The sequence below is a fragment of the Crinia signifera genome, chromosome 1 (genome assembly GCF_055691185.1).
Source record: "Crinia signifera chromosome 1, ASM5569118v1, whole genome shotgun sequence".
Classification (NCBI taxonomy): domain Eukaryota; kingdom Metazoa; phylum Chordata; class Amphibia; order Anura; family Myobatrachidae; genus Crinia; species Crinia signifera.
Genome location: NC_139217.1, coordinates 364,963,932 through 364,987,967, shown reverse-complemented (window position 1 = coordinate 364,987,967; position 24,036 = coordinate 364,963,932). Strand labels below are relative to the sequence as shown.

The 24,036-nt window shown below is 41.2% G+C and overlaps 1 protein-coding gene across 3 annotated transcripts in view; it reads right to left on the bottom strand.

Moving 5' to 3' along the window:
- The window catches only part of STX2 (syntaxin 2), an 82,133-nt gene that overhangs the window by 35,871 nt on the left and 22,226 nt on the right, over window positions 1–24,036 (bottom strand). For all 3 annotated transcript variants that reach the window (XM_083150280.1, XM_083150289.1, XM_083150299.1), the window contains exons 3-6: window positions 17,910–18,009; window positions 12,683–12,757; window positions 10,536–10,609; window positions 1,871–1,979 (exon numbers count right to left, since the gene is read on the bottom strand). In XM_083150280.1, coding sequence (XP_083006406.1) covers window positions 1,871–1,979; window positions 10,536–10,609; window positions 12,683–12,757; window positions 17,910–18,009 — 358 coding nt within the window. The remainder of the gene's footprint in view (window positions 1–1,870; window positions 1,980–10,535; window positions 10,610–12,682; window positions 12,758–17,909; window positions 18,010–24,036) is intronic.

The window sequence follows — 24,036 nt, the reverse complement described above, 5'->3', positions numbered from 1 at the left end:
AATGGCCTTAATTAAAGCCTCAGAACCATGAACTAAAGACTGCTCCTGAACAGTATCCTGTTCATTTTCCCCATCTCCCACTTCAAGGATGTCATCATCAGAGTCAGGGGCCATTGCAGTAGCAGGCCGCTTTGGAGGCTGAGCAGGGGGAGGGGTGAGAATATTAACCCTGGCAGACAACATGGCTAATTCCCTTTGCACCCTCTGCGTCTGCTGTGTATTTGCAGAGAGCTGGGAAGCAACAGAGTCCATCAGCGTTTTTATGCTGCTGGCCCAGGAAGGCTCTTGACTATCAGCCTGTGACCCATCCACAAGTTGTGGGGGCATCCCACTGACCTGAGTGGTTACACCACTGGGCTGTGGCAGCATACACGGCTCACAGGTAACCTGTGACTGTGAAGCTGGAATAAACTTTGTGCTGCACACCATGCATGTTAACTTTTTCACCATGATGAAACAACAGGACACCCCCAGCAGCGCACACATGCACACCCAACACCCACACCTGATCTACTGTAACTCTACACAGTATAAGTGTAATACACCTCTGTATTAGAGACTATGGTGTGTGTACAAGTGGTTAACTAGCCAGTGGGGTAGACTCAGAGCAATATGAGGAGACCAGTACACCCTAAACCTTAACTCACGGATTTGAGTGAGCTGGTAACGCACAAAACACACAGTGATATATCATACACAGTGTAATTAACACAGCCAAGCAACGCTGCTGCGCTGTTATAACTTGCTGTCTCTGCCGCTGCCGCAAAGGATCAAATCCACCACGCCGATGAGGAGCTGTAATAGCGACCTCTGGATGCGTGAAGAAGCAGGAAGCAGAGACAGGGCGCGCCCAGCAGAGCCTGGTCCTGATCTGAGCGAAGCCCCGCCCCCTTTACACGGAGCTGGCGCTTCCAGTATATTTAAACTGGCATAAGAAGCGCTTTTCACATAAAATGCTTAAAAAAGCCCTGGGCATCCCTGGTGGTCCAGCGGCATCACCCTATGCCAGTGTGATGAGGGGGGGTCGCGCGGTCCCTGCGAGAGGGCCGCCGCCATCTTGCCGCACAGAATGGTTTGGGGTGTCCCCTTGTGGGACCCCCAACCTGTACTCACCACAGACATCTTTGGACCAGTCAGGGGGTGTGCAGCAGCTGGGGGGCCTGCTCGCTACAGCGCAATACTGTGCGGTGACAGGCCCCACTCAGGACAGATTATCCTGCAGCAGGGTCAGCTCTGCACCTTAAGAGGTCGGGGACTGACCCTACCCCTGACACCCTCGAAGTAGGACAGCTGCCTGGTCAAAGCAGCGCCCCAAAATAATAAACTAAATAAAATTTGAAGAAAAAGTCTGGAGCATCCAGAAAGCACTGCCTCTCCTGAGGCACATTTTTCTAAACTGACTAGTGGAGGGAGATAGAGGGGAGGAGCCAGTGCACCCACACTGAAAGCTTTAATGTGCCTGTCTCTCCTGCGGAGGATCTCTATCCCCATAGTATAACCCAGTATCCCATTGGACGGTGGAGAAATAACTGAAATGTAGCCAATTACTGTCCAAAATGCAGACCACATAATTGAAAGTGTTAACAAAAAATATATAATGCAATGGAATACAATAAATAACTTATGTTAATGGCTATAGAAAAGTCAATATATTAGTTGAGCAATTAACAGTTGCAGGAAGGATGGTCATTATAGCAAAAATATTAGGCTAAATATAAATCATTTCTAGAGATTTTCAGAATGATGCACATTTAAAAAACATAAAAGAAGTGTCCACTATCCATTTACTGAATAAATTATAAAATCTAAAACACATTTTCAATCATAGTATTCAATCATTCTTTTAAGAAAACGTTATAAAGTATCATACTTATTTCAAGCTGACGTTGTATCCGTCCTTTACTGCGCTCTCGAAATTGAATCTGGGTTTCATTGTATTCAATCATTACTTCACCAAATTTTCTGGACAATACTGTATGCTGGAATAATAAAACAAAAAAAGAAGTTTTAGTGCAAGTCCGCTGAGAGGATGTATTTGCAAACCATATTGCTTTCCAAAATTAAAAGAAATCTGGTTTTTAAACACATGAAGCTGTGAGGAAAATAGTACATGAATCGGGAACCCCCGCATAATTGAATCCAACTAGTGCTGCAATAAAATGCAGTGCTGAGTGACTGCAACAGTCCCGGTTTTAAGGCTAGTAATACAGAAGCACATGACTTAATTACTACCTCTGTTATTTTGATTTAGTTACCTGTGCTCAAACATGCAAATCACAAAAAGCTGGACTGTTCGCATGCCTTGAGGACAGCAGTTGGCAAAATCTGCTCAAGGGAGTCCATTCAGTTAGGTGTGAATTGGGTCCTGTGAGCTGTTTTTACAGCAAACGTGGCCATCAAATTTCATTTGCAAATCATTCCTAAGTCATATTGTTTTTTCAGGGAATTTTAATTTTTTTGTGCATACCATCCTGAGCAGGTGACAGTAAGGTATGAGTGTATTCAATCCCATCAGAAATAGCCCTAATAGTCGAGTTTAGAATTTTCCATTTTGCTCGACAGCCAAAATTCAACTCGACAATTCGAGTTTACGAATAGTCAAAGTGTAAATCAGCGACTCCTCATGTCGACATTTGACCAATGATGCGAGCTGTAGGCGTGCCAATCTCACCTTCCCGCCTAGAAAGATACTTTATAATCCCACTGCATTGTGGGTGAAGTAAACAAAATATGGCAACAACAAACAAAGCATCATGGGATAATCTGACCCTGCATGGATACAAGTGACCTAACATGTGGGATGGGCATGCTTTTGGGGCAGCTTTCAAAACCCAAAAAAACCTTATCGCGACTCCTGAAAGAGGCGAGTTAAAAAAGGAGGTAAACTGCCTTGAAGCAGTCGAGCACCTGAAAAATAATCCACATTGAATAGGCAGATGAAAATAACCAGAAAAATCTCACACAAGTATGCTTGACAATTCGAAAATTGGTCATCTCGACAAGGGAGCAAAACGAAACCACAAATCAGACGAGCTCACCTCGAAAATCGAGAAAATGTCAGATTGATAAACGAGTTCTGGTCTGTGCCCGGGCACAGACCAGACCTCTAGTGTACCCCTTCTAATGAACAATCATGCACTTAGAGGGGTTTAAATAGCGTAAGTTGGCCATTAGGCCATTGACCATTTTCAGGTAAATTTCTTCAAAAAGCTCAATAATTGGCACAAGGGGATTTTCAGTCTGTGCAGGATTTTACGCCAGGTGGAAAAATATATATAATTCAGCAATTTATAACTGTTTTTAGGGTGAATTAGATTTGCCCTATTCAATCTCAGTGTCTATTTTTCTCCTGGACCAAATTTGCTATGAATCAACATGTTTTGGTGAAGTTAAAATGCATGGGCGATTGACGTTTTTCAATCTGGCAAAAAATGTAATAGCAGTGGTTGAATACCCCCAGTATTGTGTAGAACAGGTACCTGGAGATGTGGTACTGATGGGAGGGGGATTTCTTAACTTGAGTGTGTTTGCTATTCGCACAGGACCCTCAAACGTGTTGAGAAAAATGGGTGTACCCCTATTGTACTAATATATACACAGATATGTATTTTTCACAAGGGGTGTGCTACCACTGGACACAAAGAAATATGGACAAATAGCAAGAGAAAAGTATGTCCTAGTGTGGTGCACCTAGATAAACTTAACGATTAAAATATAGCTTTTATTAATATTTTTAAAGGCGAAATATAAAAACACACAAACAAGACAAAGTGTATATGGATGTGTTTAAAAAGCGGCGGCTCTCTAACTCCACATCCGTTTTTGACTAGAGGTAAATATTGGTAACCCCACAGGTATAATATGCTGACACCTTTATTATTAGTGATTATAACATCTAGTATAGTGGTGTCAATGTAGCTCAATGCCCCTTCACACAAATGCGCACATGCTAGCCCCAGTGCAGTGATGAGTATGAATATGCACAATTAGGCTGGTGACCACAGCCAATTTAAAAAATTAATATGTGCGGTAGACTATCACTGTATCACATAAGACACCGTTACTGATCAGTATTTGTAACCTTTCTCATGTGTCAGCGTGGGTATCAGAAAATTCTAATGTCACATAGGGTTGCTCTGACCTCTATTATGTAGGCTGGAATTGCCTTAATTATGAGGGAGCCTCTATGTTAAGAATCTGTCTGTCGTGATAGGTTCTGTTGTTTCCAAATAAGCTTATGAGTGTTGTCAGATAAATAACAAATATTTATGAAAAGTCAACATAGATACCAGTCAACATAGGTGTCGACTGATTCAGAATGTACCTTGGGTTATTCAAACCTCTATTGTACAGGCTAGAATTGCCCTTAAAATAAGGTAGCCTTAGTGTTGAATAGATGGACTTGTATGTCATGAGATGTTTTTATATTAATATCCTGTAGTACAGAAAAGTCAACACATCAGTCGGCCAGCATTGATTGCGGCATATATCAGAATTCCTCCAAAACCTCTTATTTAGGCTATAATAGCTTTTATAGAGGAAAGAGGTACATATGTAGCTCTTTTTATCATAAAGAGTTTTTATTGTTGCTGATCCGTGTCGACATGCAGTAAGGTCTGTGTCAACATACAGTAGTTTTGACAATCACTCATTTATAAATAAGGTTTTTAATATACATTTGAAACGAAAGTAAATAAATTGTGCTTAGGTACTGTTGATTTTAATATACTTAGGCAGTCAACAGGAACGCTGCCTGTCAGTTAATGATGCTTTTAACAGTCACTGACTTGCGAATAGGGTTTAGTTCCCTTTGAAACAATTGTGTTTATTTCAAGTCAATGTGATACACTTGATCAATTAGCAGGGGTGCTGCCAACGGCTAGTGGTGGACGTTTAGTAGCAATCCACCTGTATATATCTGTACTGATACCACAATTCAATCGAGGGTGGGGGCATAGATCGCTGTAAATGATAAATGAGTTACAGCGTGCCCTTCTGTGATAGTATAATGAATAGAGATAGGGTACAGTAATGATGCCTTATAAGATTGCCTAAGGTGTTTTAAGGTCAATCCCTATTAGGCAGCGGATTTCTTAAAGTATGCCCCTGGCTAATAGCCAATAAATGGTCACAGATTATCACCAGTGGTGCCCACTGTATGGTGATAGAGTGGTGCGCACAGTAGTGAGGGGGTTCCTGTGGGTTAAAACATATATAAAAAATACATCCTAGTCAGATGCGAGTCAGGGAGCGTCACCGCTAGCCGGCGTACGCTTTGCATTCAGCTTTTTCAAGGCCAACCCGACGGGTCTTCCTGAGGTGTTTAAATACCCTGTTAATTGGTGGGCGTAACTGTCTCAGCGTTCAATGGCTGGAGGATGTCCAATCATCTCGTCGCTCCATCTCCGGAGCGGCGTATGGTAGTTCAGCAGGCTTGTTTGAATCATGATGCGTATTGAGATTATTGTGGTGCGGTGACCAATAACCGGATAGTTCAGACTAAATGGGCGTGATGAATTCCAAAGTCTAGCTCTAATTGACAAGTATTGAATCATTGTAAACTCTATGTGTATATTTTACACATAATCTAAGGTCCCCGCTTACAGCGGTTGTCAGATTCTGGAACATAGGATATTTGGATATAGAAAAGTTACTAATATACATGTCAAGAATACAAATTTAACTGTCCCTGGAAAGACTGAATGAGGAGTAAGAACTGGGAAGGTGACATGTGTCTTGATATATGCGTATGGGAAGATTGTATTTGTTCCCTATAATAGTCGTGAGACGATGCAGTATACAACGAGACAGAGAAAAAGAAGAGGAGAATAATCTGTATTTGTTGGTCTTAATAATAAATAAATACACATATGCCGCTGACCAGTGCAAACTGTCATAAAAGGAAAGAAGATATTGACCAAAACTGCTACACAAACCCCTAATAAAAATATATATATTTTGTATCAATGATGATACGGGTATCTTACTTATAGGGTCTGTACTAATAAAAATGAAATACATGTGCACCTGAATTAATATAAATTCATAAAGGGGTTATAATGATTGTAAAGGTTAAAGATATGTGAACACGTTGTGTCACATTGTAGAGTGACACGGCGCACTGTTCCTGGAAACAGTATCAATATGTCATAAAAATTGTATAAATATGGTGAAAGTGAAATATGGTGAGAAGGCGTGTATCTCTCAGAGAGATATGTGAAATGCATAAAAAATGCAAGATTAGATAATAGGTGTAATGTCTATCTGACGTTATCAGATTAAAAAATGGAAAGAGTAGGTGGAATAAAATTATTGACTAACATGCGTATTGTTGTGGTAGAGAGAAGGCAGTGAAACAAACAATTGGTGTAAGGGTGGAAACCAAACAAAACGTGAAATAAAACTGTGCAAAACCAAGGCAAGGGATTTGTGACCCAATGGTTATAAGTGGTGTATATATTTACAATGTGTAAAAATATGCTAATAAATTATAATATAATAAGAGATATAATATGGTAAAACATTTAGTATTGTGTCGACAGAGATTGTGTCGACAGTTTTCTTACTTATGACAATAATTGATTAGTGGTAGGTCAGTACATTAGTGGGTATGTAGGTTTAGGGGGTAGATCCATATGGTTAAGTTAATGTCGATTTGTCGACAGAGGGTCTACCTCATAATGTCGACAGTTCTTAAGTCAAAATAAGGCAAAATAAGACATTAATTCTCCTCATAACTACGCTAAAAAGACATGTGTCTGATCAAAGGTGGTCAGGAAGCAGAGTGTTTTAGAAAATGTTTTTTTAATAATATGAGTCTGAATGTATTGCAACTCTGGTAGTGAATTACTGATATATATCATATATCAAGACACATGTCACCTTCCCAGTTCTTACTCCTCATTCAGTCTTTCCAGGGACAGTTAAATTTGTATTCTTGACATGTATATTAGTAACTTTTCTATATCCAAATATCCTATGTTCCAGAATCTGACAACCGCTGTAAGCGGGGACCTTAGATTATGTGTAAAATATACACATAGAGTTTACAATGATTCAATACTTGTCAATTAGAGCTAGACTTTGGAATTCATCACGCCCATTTAGTCTGAACTATCCGGTTATTGGTCACCGCACCACAATAATCTCAATACGCATCATGATTCAAACAAGCCTGCTGAACTACCATACGCCGCTCCGGAGATGGAGCGACGAGATGATTGGACATCCTCCAGCCATTGAACGCTGAGACAGTTACGCCCACCAATTAACAGGGTATTTAAACACCTCAGGAAGACCCGTCGGGTTGGCCTTGAAAAAGCTGAATGCAAAGCGTACGCCGGCTAGCGGTGACGCTCCCTGACTCGCATCTGACTAGGATGTATTTTTTATATATGTTTTAACCCACAGGAACCCCCTCACTACTGTGCGCACCACTCTATCACCATACAGTGGGCACCACTGGTGATAATCTGTGACCATTTATTGGCTATTAGCCAGGGGCATACTTTAAGAAATCCGCTGCCTAATAGGGATTGACCTTAAAACACCTTAGGCAATCTTATAAGGCATCATTACTGTACCCTATCTCTATTCATTATACTATCACAGAAGGGCACGCTGTAACTCATTTATCATTTACAGCGATCTATGCCCCCACCCTCGATTGAATTGTGGTATCAGTACAGATATATACAGGTGGATTGCTACTAAACGTCCACCACTAGCCGTTGGCAGCACCCCTGCTAATTGATCAAGTGTATCACATTGACTTGAAATAAACACAATTGTTTCAAAGGGAACTAAACCCTATTCGCAAGTCAGTGACTGTTAAAAGCATCATGGACTGACAGGCAGCGTTCCTGTTGACTGCCTAAGTATATTAAAATCAACAGTACCTAAGCACAATTTATTTACTGTCGTTTCAAATGTATATTAAAAACCTTATTTATAAATGAGTGATTGTCAAAACTACTGTATGTTGACACAGACCTTACTGCATGTCGACACGGATCAGCAACAATAAAAACTCTTTATGATAAAAAGAGCTACATATGTACCTCTTTCCTCTATAAAAGCTATTATAGCCTAAATAAGAGGTTTTGGAGGAATTCTGATATATGCCGCAATCAATGCTGGCCGACTGATGTGTTGACTTTTCTGTACTACAGGATATTAATATAAAAACATCTCATGACATACAAGTCCATCTATTCAACACTAAGGCTACCTTATTTTAAGGGCAATTCTAGCCTGTACAATAGAGGTTTGAATAACCCAAGGTACATTCTGAATCAGTCGACACCTATGTTGACTGGTATCTATGTTGACTTTTCATAAATATTTGTTATTTATCTGACAACACTCATAAGCTTATTTGGAAACAACAGAACCTATCACGACAGACAGATTCTTAACATAGAGGCTCCCTCATAATTAAGGCAATTCCAGCCTACATAATAGAGGTCAGAGCAACCCTATGTGACATTAGAATTTTCTGATACCCACGCTGACACATGAGAAAGGTTACAAATACTGATCAGTAACGGTGTCTTATGTGATACAGTGATAGTCTACCGCACATATAAATTTTTTAAATTGGCTGTGGTCACCAGCCTAATTGTGCATATTCATACTCATCACTGCACTGGGGCTAGCATGTGCGCATTTGTGTGAAGGGGCATTGAGCTACATTGACACCACTATACTAGATGTTATAATCACTAATAATAAAGGTGTCAGCATATTATACCTGTGGGGTTACCAATATTTACCTCTAGTCAAAAACGGATGTGGAGTCAGAGAGCCGCCGCTTTTTAAACACATCCATATACACTTTGTCTTGTTTGTGTGTTTTTATATTTCGCCTTTAAAAATATTAATAAAAGCTATATTTTAATCGTTAAGTTTATCTAGGTGCACCACACTAGGACATACTTTTCTCTTGCTATTTGTCCGGATTTCTTAACTTGTGGTTAGTAAAAGTTTTTATCCCAACTTTTTACAAAAAGAGTCATTAAATCTATTTACAGACAAATATGTTAGAAAAAAATAAATAAATCAGCCAGTCAGTCACTAACAGCTGTACATGGTCCTGCTGATACACTTATTTTGGGTCCAGGATGGTTTCCCCCAAAATTTCATCCACTTTGCCCAGTTCACTTATTGTAATAAAGTCATACAACCTTGCATTGCATACTGTAAATTGGCATTTGTAATTGAATCTCACATTTCTTGGTGCCTGCATTGCAGTGATGTATGTTGGTTTTATGAAAATCACTCCTAATTAAACTGACCTCCAGGATACAACAACAGCGTTCTACCAATTGTGCTTATTTATAATTGTTATTAATCACATTCCTTATCTCAACGAACAAGTGCAACCTCCCTATAATCTTACTCTCTTCTAGGGCAAACCCATAAACCACAAAGATTATCTAAACGACAAACAATTTCTGGTACACTGAAATTAGCAAAAAGTACCAGTATGACCTCTCAAAAGTAACAGCTGTGTAGAACCGTTGAATTACACTGATACAGTATATAAAAATTCAATAGTAACATACGTTGCTGTAAATGTACAATAATACATAACCATAAGAACGTTTTGCTATAAAAAAAAATCTCAGTGTCCCAAATGTTAGAAGAAACTACGGCCACAGTATTACACACACTGAAGCTGCTCCTCATTACGGATAGGCTCCTAACAGAGCACTACCAGCATGCTTGGTAGTAATAGGTTATCAGGTGCAGGAATAGACTTCCACTGCAGCCACTATGTAAGGCAAGTGAGGCATCCAGTCCTGAAGATAGATGGTGGCAGAAATTATAACAAATAAGGGTGTAAGAAGGGCAGATAATGAACAATAGATGTTGAAGTGAGATTATGAAGAGAAGTGACATAGTATGAGAAGGGATACTGGGTAGGCTGATAAAATTATGCTGCTTTTCTAGTCAGACAGGGGACATCCCCCTTTACATTGTGCCATCAACTCACATGATTCCCGGTATTGCAGTATTGGAGCTTGGCAATGACATCATCTCCAAGTGCTGGGAATCTGGCTTTTCCCAACCTGTAAAGGAGTCCCAGGTCGATAAATTGGGTTACAGTATAAACTGCGGCTCACCTGGGTACATCCAGGGTAAACTCCTTGACTTAGGACTTTTGTGGGCTCTTTTTCCAGATTGATGCTCGTTCACATGCAAAACCCCAGGTCAGTGGAAAAGGGGTAAAAGAGAAAGGTGGTGGTGGTAGGGTTGGTGGGAATGGAGTTAATGATAATAACATACACCAAACCAGCACTGCCAAAAAGCTTAGAATTGTATTTATTTTTTTAAGCACATTGTGCTTGCTATTACATGGTGAAATTTACTTTGAGGTAATGGTTTTTCTTCAGATTGACACAGAGGAAATGCAGACAAGGCTACACACAAGAAATAATGAATGTTATTCAAATATTAATTAGAATGATGATAATAAAAGTGATATCAAATGCACACAGAAAATAAATATCTTTATTTTTTTCAACTCTTACCTGAGTTTTTCTTATTCTTAAATTCACAGAAGACCGGTTTGCATGCTCATCCTGGTCAATTGTTTGTTCAATAGCTACAGAAAAATATACCCGTGAGACTTTACTCATAATGAGTCACACCATGCTTAAGAACAGCTTTATTTCACACATTAGAGGCAAATAGTACTAATGATGCACCAAACGAATATACAAAATAAGCCAGCTAGTGCATATAATAGTTCTAGCTGAATCTGTGGATACAATCATGATAGATCCATATGGTAAAATTGTAAACACATTAAAAAGGTCAACGTGTGATTTTATTTTTTTTAATTAATTTTGAACTTTCATAGTTTACCATCCACGTGGACTCTGATGAATGGTAAAGTGTCCCCGAGCACCATAACCGAACTATGGCATGCGGCACACTAACTTGTGGTCCATGTGCTAAAATCTACAAAATGACACAACCCCCCCCCCCCCCCCCCCCCCCAAATAATATAAAAACTAACAAAAAAAACCTCATGTTGACGGATGTATCAACCATTTTCACCTTCTTATGTAAACCTTTTGCCTATGTCGACATTTCTGGGGCGGACCCTATTATAGGAAGTTACACTATACAGTGTAAAACTTGCAGGTTTAAAAAAAAAAAAACAAATTAAGAAAAGACATTAAGCTCATTTTGAAACCTTTTAAAGTGAACCTCTGTCAGACAATATTGGCAATATTGTTTAAATGCGTAGTCCAAAAAAAACTGCCTAATTTAATTGATTCTGCCAAGCACCAAAGAAAATTTTGAAGAAAGAGGAGAAACCACCCTATGGGGTGAATATCACAAAGATCAGGAAAGCATGCCAGTATAATGCAAACCAGAGTGTGCCCTCCTAATGAAAGTGCAGTGAAATCCGAACTAACAGCAGGTGCGTCTCTTGAGTAATGCTCAATAACCAGTATAATGATGCAGAAAGTAATGTGTCCTTTCCCATCTAGCCTCTGTACATACTGAGTTGTGGCACACAGGGCATGACAGCCGCCAACTCCTGTGAGACTCTGCATTTTATTTGCATCGCTATGAGAATAAGACATACTAGCAGTCTTTGCTGATTAAAATGATATGCAGCTTGACAATATTACATCTGCTCCACCGCAGTGCCCATGGTTTTGTCCATTTAAGAAGGAATTTGCCTTTGCAAGTGAACCAGAATAAGGGCCCTAGTGCTTAAGAGTTCATGCCAGCACAAATTTAATATAATTTTCCTGATTTTGCAAAGGGCGATTCAGGTTGGCTCACATTTGGCCGATGTTGTGAGTCTGCGCATGCATATCAGTGAAAATACAAATTTGGAGACCCAAGGCGTTCACACGGGTAGGGGAGGAAGCTGGGCGGGCATAGGCCGAGAGCATGGGGAACGCCCAGCAATTGCACACACATATGCCCCCACGGTGCCAGACACACATATGCCCCCACGGAGCCAGACACACATATGCCACCATGGTGCCAGACACACATATGCCCCCACGGTGCCAGCAGCAGCACAACTAACCATTGCTGCTCCTGCTGCTGGGTGGAGGAGAGTCCAGGGTCCCCCTGCTGGCTGGCCTGGTTGTCTTGACCTGTCCTGTCTGTCTACTCCGTGGCATCTCCTTCTCCTCCTCCGCTGCATCCCTTCACATTGCACGCGTCCCCTCACTCCACCATCCCCTCTCTTCCATGACTGGGTCGTCAGCAAATCAAAGCTCGTGGGCCGGCTCCTGATTGGCTTACGGCCCAGTCACAGGGCAGCAGCCAATGACAGCACAGCAGCAGGTGGCATGGAGCTGGGTGATGACATTCTCCATGCTGACTCCCGCGGATCATAGTGCGGCTTCGGCAGGCAGACTGTGCTCGGTGCTGAGAGACATGCAGGCGCTATGTGCCTCCTCTCTGCAGTGCAGTGGTCGAGCCACACGGATCGCCACCACGAGCTACTGGTATCTCGCGAGCGACGGGTTGGCGACCACGGTGCTAAAGAATATTGGAAACTAACCCGATAAATAACTCTGAACATTACAACTAATAATGAAATGTCCCAAAAACACATTGTAACCTTTGTACATTCAAGCAGAACATGACTTACAGTAACAGTCACATCACCACAGAATCTACGAATGAAAGTTTTTCTTACACTTTAACTTTGTTCGAACTTTATTGGCAATGTTCTTGATTTCTTTGTTAAGACTCTCAAGCTCATCCTTGGTTTCTGAAAATAAAAAGAAGGCAGATGAATATTCAGGTAATATATTACAATTTACACTGGTTAAAATACATTGTCTAACCAATGTCTTCTGAAACACGAAAAGGCTAATCATAAACTTCAATGTTTAGCAGCTGTAAATTAGAACAAGTACTTTTGACCCTTTATAGCTTAATACGATATTGTTGCCTGGTAAGGCACAAATATTTATATTTAAACCCAAAAGCTACATCAGGAACATTATAGTGCATTAGAAAATGGTTTAAATGATTAACCAAAACTCTCTATTTTCAAAACAAAATGTTGTATTTACATACTAATATTTTTCAAATTAATCGAAAACAAATTCTGGAGATTGACAACATGCTCCAAATTTAGACAGCATTGCCTGTAGCATTAAAATAATAGCATATTGCCTGTAGAACTCCTATAGCTTTGACAATTTACAAAAGCCAGACAGCATTTGTTTAATGGTGTGTACAGATGGTAAGATTTGGCTTCCGATGTTCCTGATATAGAAAACATCGGAAGCCATATCGCATGCAAATCGCATGCTTTTTTTAGGGCTTGTGAGCCCAAAGCACTGCCGATGCGCGCTCCCGTGTGAGCGCATATCGGCAGCCAGATAGAGAGGGCAGGCAAGACTATATTGTGCAGATCTGCACTATATAGTGTAAATTGTGCCCCTCTGGCATGCCATGAGATGCGAGTCCCGGTGCGATCTGATCGCGTTGGGACTCGCATCTCACGGCAAGATCTGCCGTGTGTACACACCATTAGAATCATCATTATTCAATGGTACCAGTATTTACCAAATACAGGTAACATCACCTAAATCAGAACTTTATTGCCACTTTCAGATAGCAAAGCTGGGTTGGAACCGGGATCACTTTCGCATTAAACCCAGGTCACCCTTTATACACAGGTCAACCCGGGTTTAACCCTTCTTATAACCTGGGTATAATTGCCAGGTTGCTCAACCTGGGTTATAAGGTTTGGTGCATTCACAATGCACCTCGCCCCAGGTGGTATTTTTAATTGAATTTCATCTACATCCTATGCCATCCATACGGTCACACAGTGCTTCTACGACATCCATATGACCACAAGGGGCACCTACAGCATCCAAGATAAAAATAGTTCCATGGTGAACCACAGAGAATATAATAATTAGGCCAGCACCAATATATAGTGATCTGAATGCACAAAAGGGGCCATGAACAGCTGGTTAGGGAAAGAACACTAGGTCGATATGGATGCCGTCACCTGAATGATAATGGTCTTTGCTAACTTACCGTAGGTTTGTTAGCCACAACAATCTTGAAATATGTAAATACAGGTTCCAAAAGTCACAAAACCATCTCTTAACATGGTTTCGAATAATAGAAGAGACAAGTATGTTGAAATATTTCTTTACCCAAAAATGGCTTCACGAAAAGATGTGCGAGCAATGAGTCGACCATTAATTGGATCAGATCATTTACTAAGTGCAGCACTAAGAATCCACCTAAAAGTGCCAAACCCCAGCATTTATACACTTTAAGGCCTTAAAAAAAAAACACAACACCTCAATACCCAGGTCAATTTTCAAACAGGTTCACACTACTATCACCTAATAATGTAAACCACAGCTACCTTCCTGCCTGCTTACATCCTGCTATCAAGTCACCTCCCCTTCCTACTAGATTGTAAGCTCCTCAGAGCAGGGCCCTCTTCCCTCCTGTGACCATCTTTGTCCGCATACTCATCTCCATCTTTGGCCACAAGCCTCTAGTAGTACATTGATCGAGTTCTTACTACTTTTATTTCAGCTGTAATGTGTATTGAACTGTGGCGCTCTTTACCTGTACTCTATTTTTCTTATTTATTCAATGTAATGCTAAGTTTTGTCTCCCTGTACTGTTCCTTTGTATAGCGCTGCGAAACACTTGTGGCGCCTTATAAATAAAATTATAATAATAAATAACAGCTGGACTCGCACAAGAATGGCAATAAGAGAGTTCTTCACACAGACATGCCATTGGACTCCCTTTATTGGATGGCTTGGGGAAAATAATGATAAATGTAAATGGAACTGTAAAGAAAGTCGGCTTCATTATGTCAATAGAATGCAATAGGGTTCTCGAAGCGGCCACACCCAAGATGTCCTTAGCAGGCTTCAGGGCAGAACAAGGTGTCACATCTACATTATAGTGCTGTTTTAGAACTGAATTACAACTATGTATGGGTCAGGATAAAAATGCAGCTTGTTACTATAAAGGTAAAGTAAAAACACACACACACAAAAAATAAATACAAATAACTTAAAAATGTCTAACAATTCCACTGAGGAACAACAAGATGTACTTGTAATGCAAAAAGTGTGCTCAAAGTCAAGTTGCAGGAAAATATGAAATGTAATTTGCAATATAATCATTTCTTTAAGATAAAGTTACTCATAGCACTGAAATACAGAGAAACGTTACAGTAACTTGACAAATGTGACATTGTATTTACTATGCAGTGGCGGGAAATTGCAAGAAGCCATAATAGAGAAAGTAAAAGTCTGTCCTTCGACTGACAGGGTGTCTGGCATGTAGAACGCAAAGAAAAAAATCCCTACTCAAAAACAACTATCGCAAATACCTAGTGTGTCAATATGTTCCTGGATCCCTGGGGGCTATCCAATTAGCCCTAACTGCTAGCAACTATCAGGGATTATGCCTGATGCACTCGAAGCAGAATCCTTGACAAGCAGCCCTATCAGCCCTCCTTTTTCCACGATCACACACACAGGTTCAGAAATGTATCCAATGTCCCAAAAATCTGTTTTGACCATGCGGTAAATTACCTGACAACAACATTATAGCCTGATAATGGGTGTGGTATAACTGGCCGACGATCGTGATCCCGACGGCCAGTATACCAACATCAGAATCTGGGGCGCTGGTACTCCAGACAGTGGGACGAACAGAAAAAAAAACCTTGCGGGCTCACCATGCTGCAGGCTTAGTGGTTTGCTGCATTCACCACCAAATCTTTTCTCCATACAGGCTATTTGTTACGATCCTGACTGTCGTCAGTCAAACATTCGGGAATTCTGCATCGGTATACTGACAGTTAGGATCCCAACCGTCGGACAGTCATGCAGCACCCCCTGATAATACCACTGGGGCAAAATGCCATGCGGTAAGTTATCGCTGGCAATAGGATACCGCCATACTATTAAAAAACGAAAAGCTAAAAGAATCAGCTGACATTCATAACAGAAACCATGTTAATGTATTGCTCAATATAATAAATAAGGGGATTTTTGGTCTTTGCTGTAAAATTATTATTTTTTCTGAAAGCATGGTAGACACTGGGACTATGAGGTAAGTTGGTCTGGTGACCCGGGCACCAACAAGTGTAGACCATGGCTCTTCTTCCCACATAAATAACCCCCCCCCCCCCCCCCCTCAGAAACCAGTTATTGTAACAAGCTGAGAGTAACAGGAGAAAGTGAAACGAGAAACAAACACACATTCAGCCCAAGCACACACTTGCTGACAATGTCCCTCTTCCCTTTCAACCTATGGTGTATGCTGAAACTATGGGAAGTCCCAAAGCAGCTCCGTAAGGGTGGGTACGCTCCCGAGCTGCCCTTAAGACACCTCGTCCAAAAGCAGTATCTGACGAGGTAAAGGTGTCAAATCTGTAACTTGATAAAAGGTGGTCGGCAGAAAACCACGCAGCTGCCCTGCAAAGACGCTCTGCTGAGACTCTTGCGTGAGCTTCCCAGGACAAGCCCAACAATCTAGTAGAGTGGGCCCTCAATGAATGGTTGAGGGCAACCAACACGCCAAGGTATGCTTTGAGGCTGGCCAGCCTCAAAGCAGCCCATATTTAGAATGCACACTATGAAGAATGTCCAATAAGCTGCAAGGTTTTGGGGTAAAAATTGCCTCAGACTTCACACCCAATTTTTCATTAAACAAAAAAAGTTATGTGCGCTCCTGATACCTGCAGCATTCAATTAAAACAAATTGCCTGCAGTATTTTACCACGGGGTGTAATATATGTAGATATTAAGAAGAGTTAGGGGTAGTGTAGTAGAGCAGGTGTGTGTGGGAGAGGACGTGCAGGGTGAGACGTAGTGTAGGAGAGAGCAGGATTATTTCAACATGTCTAAGGGGAAAGGTTTTCCAAAATCCCACCTGCAATTGAAAACCCCCAGTTGTGCAAGTATGTGTATCCTGCATTGTTCCTATTGGTTAATAAGCCATTGCATGTTGAAGAGGACTTCTTGTGGACCAACAACCATTACACATATGCAGACACTTATCAGTGCCAACAGTAACACCTTTAGAAATGTGGTGTGCCCACCTAAAGTGGGAAGTTAAGGCAACATACTGTACCAGCATTAAGACAAACAGAAGACTGACCTATTGTAGATCAATACCAGCTATAAATACTCAGGTCTATGAAGTATCTCTATTTAATAATGTGTTGTCCCCTTAGATCTAGAGCCCGATTCAGACCTGATCCCAGAGCTGTGAATTCCAAGCCCTGGCAATTATCGGAGGACCGCACATGAGCACGGTCCCAAGTGTGCATGCACAAACCCTACATGCGACCACAGCCCGCAATGGCTGATTGCCAGTTGGCTGGCATTTGTGAGTGGCATCCCAGCGTTTTCTGGTAGTGCTGCACAAAAATGCAGACGGGGGAGGCCCATTGACATCATCAGCAGCCTAGATCTTCACCACAGCCATCGCAGCGACAAATAAGAGCTCCGCTCTCTTTTTTTTGCAGAAAAGGTGACGGTGAGAACTTTCTGCATAAGTAAGACGTTTAATGGCTTCATGTGAATGGTGCAGGAGAAACAGACATCTATGATGCAGCGTTTGATTTGCTGGTTAGTTCTGATTGCTGCTTTTTAGCTCCTGTCTGAGCACAATACCTGGCTTTTAGATGATATGAATACTTTGCTAATACATTATATTTATAGAATAATAAAAACAAAAACCTCCCATTAGTCATCAGCAACAAAAAAAGTTATTCGGTTCTGAAATGCTCACACTGACAGTGCTGTAGGCAGTTACCTTCTGAGGCATTTCTGAAATTGTTGAAATACCTTCAGAAATAAGACGGAAAGAGTACTAAATCTATATTTGAGAGCGGATATGAAAGAGCTTACTTTCTTCTGGGTTTGGTGCAGATAAGATTGTGCTGTGTTTCTTCTTTACCTCCTCCACATTTTCCGATATTTTAGCAATGGAATTTCTTATTTCTTCTACCTGGGGAAAACAAAAAATCAAAAGAATTTAGAAGTTAAATAAGTACTTTGGATAAGTGTGTGAGAATTACATATCATTTATTAGTTATGCATGTTTACAGCAATAAGATAAGGAATTTATCGAAGTGTACTTGTCACCTGCACCTGGTGGAGAAACCCATTTCATGGGCTAAAATAATATCTATGACAATGGATTAAAATCAGTAAGTGCAGCTGAGACATCTAGTAACGTCTTTTTTTGGGGGTTGTCAAAAAATAAGTAACTTATCACTAAACAGATAAATGTAGAAACCGGCACAAAACAGATAAATGTGTATAACTAATACTGGTAAAATGTTTTACCAATGTATGCAGAAGAAATAACAAAAGGAGAATTTCACACTCGCCGAGCAGCGCTTATTGAAGAGACTGCGGCGGGTCCTTGTGCCCCTGATTTAAGAAAACGTAAAAAAATCTCTCTGCGAACAGGACAGTGGATCCTCGGACTCCTCCCCAAACCTACAGAAAAACAACAACTGCCGAGACAGGACAGAATCCAGGCCAAGAGACCACCAAAAACACTGATAGACAATGTACTATAATTCTGATAACAAGCATCAGTTCATTCCATGTGGGTTGTCATTACATACAAAACATTTAGCATTTTAGAAGAAACTGCATGTCAGAGACAGCATAAAAAAAGACATATCCCTACTTCTTTTAAAAATGAGAACATAAATAAAACACATTTATAATTGGAAGAACACACAACACTGGGGGGTGCAATTGTTTTACAGGGCATCTTAAGGAATGAGCACCCAATTAATTAAATGTTTGCTCTAAATGGGTCTTCAGATGAATTTAGCCACTTTGCACTGCTATCCCTGATGCTTTTTTTTTAATAAACTTTTTTATTGACATTGCTTTTCATCGTAGTTTATACATTACATGTGTGTATTGTATACAAATTGCATAAATATTACAAATAAAAGACATGTAGCATTACATTTTTAAATCCAATCATCATAAAAATCAGAGGAGCAACAAATATGTTTCCGATGGTTAATTCGTAGAGACATTAATTTAGGAGAACAGGAGGGTCTTGGGCAGCCATTCTAGTAAGGTACCATGTTGTTGATTTTAGGCTATCGTGTATCACTTGTCTTATATTGAGAGGGAGAGTGAGTATATAGGAATCCCATAGTTGGAAAAAAAATGTCCACAATAATCCCTGATGCTTTTAAAAGGCACTTAAAGTAAAGGGCATCCAATTGGAGTAGCAACTGCCCATTACGGTGTATGCCTTGTAAACAGGAGGGAAGAGGGCCCTGTTCTGAGGAGCTTACAATCTAGTAGGAATACATCATTCTATTTTTCAGAAGTCTCGTATTCACGATCAGGTAATTGATTGCGAAATTTATAATTTTTCAAAAAAATTTTAACCCCTGTTCCTTCTCATAATGAATCATATCACAAAGAGATTGCATTTAACTGTATAACATACTTTGCATAGAAACCATTTAAACTACCCCTCGCTGCCCTGTTTTACTTGGTCTCGGTCATGCCCAAGCTCCCGAGTGGTGGTAGTGTGTTGATGGCTCTCTTTTCAATATTACATTTCTGTTTGTTACTTTTTTGTATTTGATTTTTAGTATGAATTGTGGTTTTTTTTGTCTTCCCTTCCCTCTTCCTTCCTCCCTCCCCAGTGGTGTGGATACCTCTTCCACAGCTCATTTTTTGTCCCACTTAGAGTAGACGATGGCAGGTAATGCTCGTCCTACTGCCATTTAGTTGGTCTTGCTTAATGTCAAGGGTCTAAACTTGCCTGAAAAAAGGTCCAACAGGACTTGTTTGCATTTAAAGCAGATGTAGCACCCCTTCCGGAGACCCCTTTCAGATCCGACGCTGCTCCTACCCTTAAAGACCGTAATTTCCCAACTTAATTTTACAATAATAACAGTTTAAGTAAATCATTCGAATTCTCCTTTCTAGAAGTCTCCCGTTTAAGTGATTTCTTAAAGGGTACAAAACTCTGTGCAAACTGGTCAGCATTATACATTTCTTAACCTTTATGTACCCAAACAGGCACAGACAGTTTTCTCTCTGCAGCCCTGAATCGGATTGCCTTGCTGGTCGAGGGCATTCCGGTGATGGGAGGTGACTTAAATTGGTCATATCAGCCAGAGGTAGATATCTCAAGGACCCCTGGTAGACCTTCCAATGCCCCACATCATAGGGTCAGGTGGGCTTTCCATGACAACCAGCTGGTTGTCCAACACCCAGGGGATAGAGACTATAAATTTATATTCCCAGCCTCATAACATGTTTCTCTAACCCTGGAGATGTCTTGTGCTCATTTTAAACAGTGTGTTTGGCATTTAAATGAGCAATCCTTGCTGACCCACGGTGCAAAACTAAATTGGCTGCAGCGATTACCGAGTATGTTTCTATTAACAAGATGCCCAAGGTCTCTAATGTTACAGTTTGGGAGGCCCACAATTGTGTGCTCAGTGGTAAACTTACACCGTTAAGTTCAATGTTGAAGCATGAAAAACAAGGCAAGAAGCTTGCTTTGCTTCAGCGGCTGCAGTCCTCCCCTTCTTCCTAGGTCCTATCGAAACTTAACGAGACTGCTCTTAACGCCTTTCTATTTGATGATATTAAAAAAGATTAGAAATGGTATAGTAATCGCTTTTAGCGATAGCACCGAGAGCAACTTTATATATTGAAACAGTAAGGGATTCAAAAGGAACATGACGTACTCTCATTTAGCGCTGCCATGTACACCCCTTTATTATTACCATTGCCCTCTTCATTCAGGAATAACTGGTTTTAATGCCAAACCCCTATAAACATCTCATATGGGATTACAGAACATCAGACGGTACTTTTGTAGTTTCACGTCAGCAGGCTATGCTACATTTTCAGCATAGGCTAAGCTACGTTGTCAGCATAGCATAGTCAGCATAGTGTCCCCCACAGCAGACCTGCATAGTCAGCATAGTGTCCCAGTCAGGCAGCGTAGTCACCGAACTGTCCCCGGAAAGCCTAGTAAGCACCTCTCACACAGCGCCGGTAACCACCAGATCCCCAGCACTGGTGGACGCCGGCAGAGAGGCGCTCCATCTGCCTATGTCCGATTCAGGGAGACGGACAACGTCTCATGCACAATAAAGGATGCATTTGCCAATGCTCTATGTTACATACTGGCAAATGCCTCCATTTCAAACCCCCACTATCCACGCTAGCCCAAAGCGTGGCGAGCCCCGCAAGGGGAACGTGGTATGCGTCCTCCCGACCTGTTCATACCCCCCACTATCCACATCAGCGTGGAGTTGATTTTATAAAGTGTGGCGAACGCGGCGAGCCACCGAGCCCGAAGCGTGGTGAGCGCAGATTATTTGACGTGCATTACGCTCACCACACTTTATATCTATCCGACGTGGATAGTGGGGGTATGAACGGGTCGAGAGGATGCGTACGGTGTCCGCTCGCCACGCTTCAGGCAGACGTGGATAGTGGGGGTGTTTCAGGAACACATTCACACCTCTAATGTCAGGCAGGTTAAATGGTCAATGGTTCCCACACAATGTAATAAGCGCTGACTGACTACGCTAACTGTGTAAGCTCCGGCTAGCCGTGAGCACGAGGCTGATACTGACAGGGACACCTGACTGACCATGCTAACTGCATAACTCCAGCTAGCCACGAACACTACTCAGATACTGACAGGGATGCTGACTACGCTGGCCGCGGGAACACTACGCAGATTCTGACAGGGCGCTACGCTGACTACGTAACTGCCGCCGTGAAACTACACAAGTACCCATCAGACTAATTTGCAGTATACTTTGATTTTACCCAATCTGTAACTGTTTTTGGTGACATAGGGGCAGATGTATTAAGCCTTAACAAAAGATAAATGCAAGGGTGATCGAGAGATAAACCTCCAGCCAATCAGCTCCTTACTGACTTTTTTCAAACACAGTCTGTAACACGGCAGTTAGGATGTGATTGGCTGGACATTTATCTCTCCTTATCACCCTTACATTTATCTCTTGTTAAGCTTAATACATCTGCCCCATTGTCACATATGTGATAATGCCAGAAATATAAGGGTTATGTGACAAAAAATAACTTGTAAAAAAGAGCAGACGTAAAGTTCAAAACAGTAATGCAACAACATGTACATCACGCTGTCTGCCTTAAAGGGTAATCTATCTTGCAGGATTGCTCCCTTCTCTGTAGGACTATGCATGACCGGCAGCAGGAAACAGTGGGATTGGTCATCACTGGCTGTAGCTTATAGCAGGGGAGGCTGAATCTAAAGAGTTTGCTTAAAAATAGAAAAGTAGGAGTGCCCTCTTCAGCTCTATTGAAGGGCCCTGTAGGGATTCAATAGACAGGAAATCAGGGGGGTAAATATTTGTATATACATATAGTTAGACCATTCTATCACTAACAGGATGCCACATACAGGGATACTGAATTATTATGGTTTTATTAGTGCAATAAGAACATGCAAATTGCTTTAGTTACGCAACAATCATACAGTATATGTAAAAGTTTTAGGGGGAGATGTAGCAAGCCCTGGAGGGATAAAGTGGATAGAGATTACAGGCTGTGTTTAAAAAAAAAAACAGTTAAAAGCTGATATCTCAGTCTAGATAGGCCTATACACTAGCTGGGGGGCAATCCTACATTCCGCCGCCCCATCTGCAGACCAGATGCGCTGATCTGTGGGCATTGATAATAGGCGATCCTTAAGTCTATCGGGGAAATGTAACATGTTAAAAATGTCAAAATTCCGCTATCAGCTGCTGGGATCAAGATTTTTAGACATGTTTAATATTCTTGATTTCCCAATGCGAACGTTAGGGGATTGGGGGGGGGATTCCCCAATACACAGCCAGTGTATGGTCACCTTAATGCTGGATACATTTCGCCCGTAGGAGCTTATTATTCTAATATAAAATGCCCACCACACTTTGTGATAAGCTCTGCTGAAGGATGTAATAGGGAACAGCTTTGTGCACTTTAATACCAGAATGCCATAAAAATAAATGTTTATGTTTCAAGAAGCCTTTGTAATGGAATCAAGCATCTTTACATATTCTTTACATATAGCGCTACTGTAGATCTAGCTCATATTGCTGTAGATAATTAAGCGGTACTTGATTTTATATAGTGTAGCGAGGGCAGCGAGCCACCGAGCCCTGCGGAAAAGTAAGCAAATAGCTTAGTGGGCGCCCAACAAACATATAAGTACCAATTAAGCAGTTTATTAAGTCACATTTTACACTGAAAAAAAAAAAAGCGAAGGCTGCACAAACTCACCCAAGGCAAAAGTCAATAGTGAGTAAATACATGATAAAATACATGCAAGTCATATGGTAAAAGTCATTTTAACTGCTTCACCATTGGGGTGTAGTCAATGCTTTATGCGAGCGGTGACAGCGAGCAGTGCTGCCTGCTCGCTGTCACAGCGGGCAGGGTCAGTAATCAACTGACCTCCCAGCACATGCCGATTCTCCCTCGCTCTGTTTTTGGAGCGAGGGAGAAACGGCGTATGACGCCGCTAAAACAGCGAGGCTCGGGGCTAAATGCAGTGGGTTCCCTGCATTACCCGCGAGCCTCGCTGTTTGGGGGAATCGTTGCCGTCCTCATCAAGGATTTCCCTGGTGCATTGAATAGGGTGAGCGGCTGACGTGGGAGTTAAACGGCGAGGATCGCTTGTTTAACCCCCTCGACAGCTGCTTTGAATACGGCCCATTGACTTGTTATAAAGCAGTGAGAATCCAACAAATGGAATGATTCTCTAACGGAAAGTGTACTTGGTACACAGAGCAATTCTTTTTTTTAATCCGATCAATAATCTGTCACTAGAGCTTGACAACAAGCACACAGAAAAAGAAAAGTGTAAAGAAGGTCAACTGTATATAGAAAAGATAGATCAGGTTCTAAATATGGGTAGGGGTGTAATAAAACAGCTAGGAGTCTTGGGGTGCCTTTTTCTTTCTTATTAAATGTAAGTACTACAAACATTCTT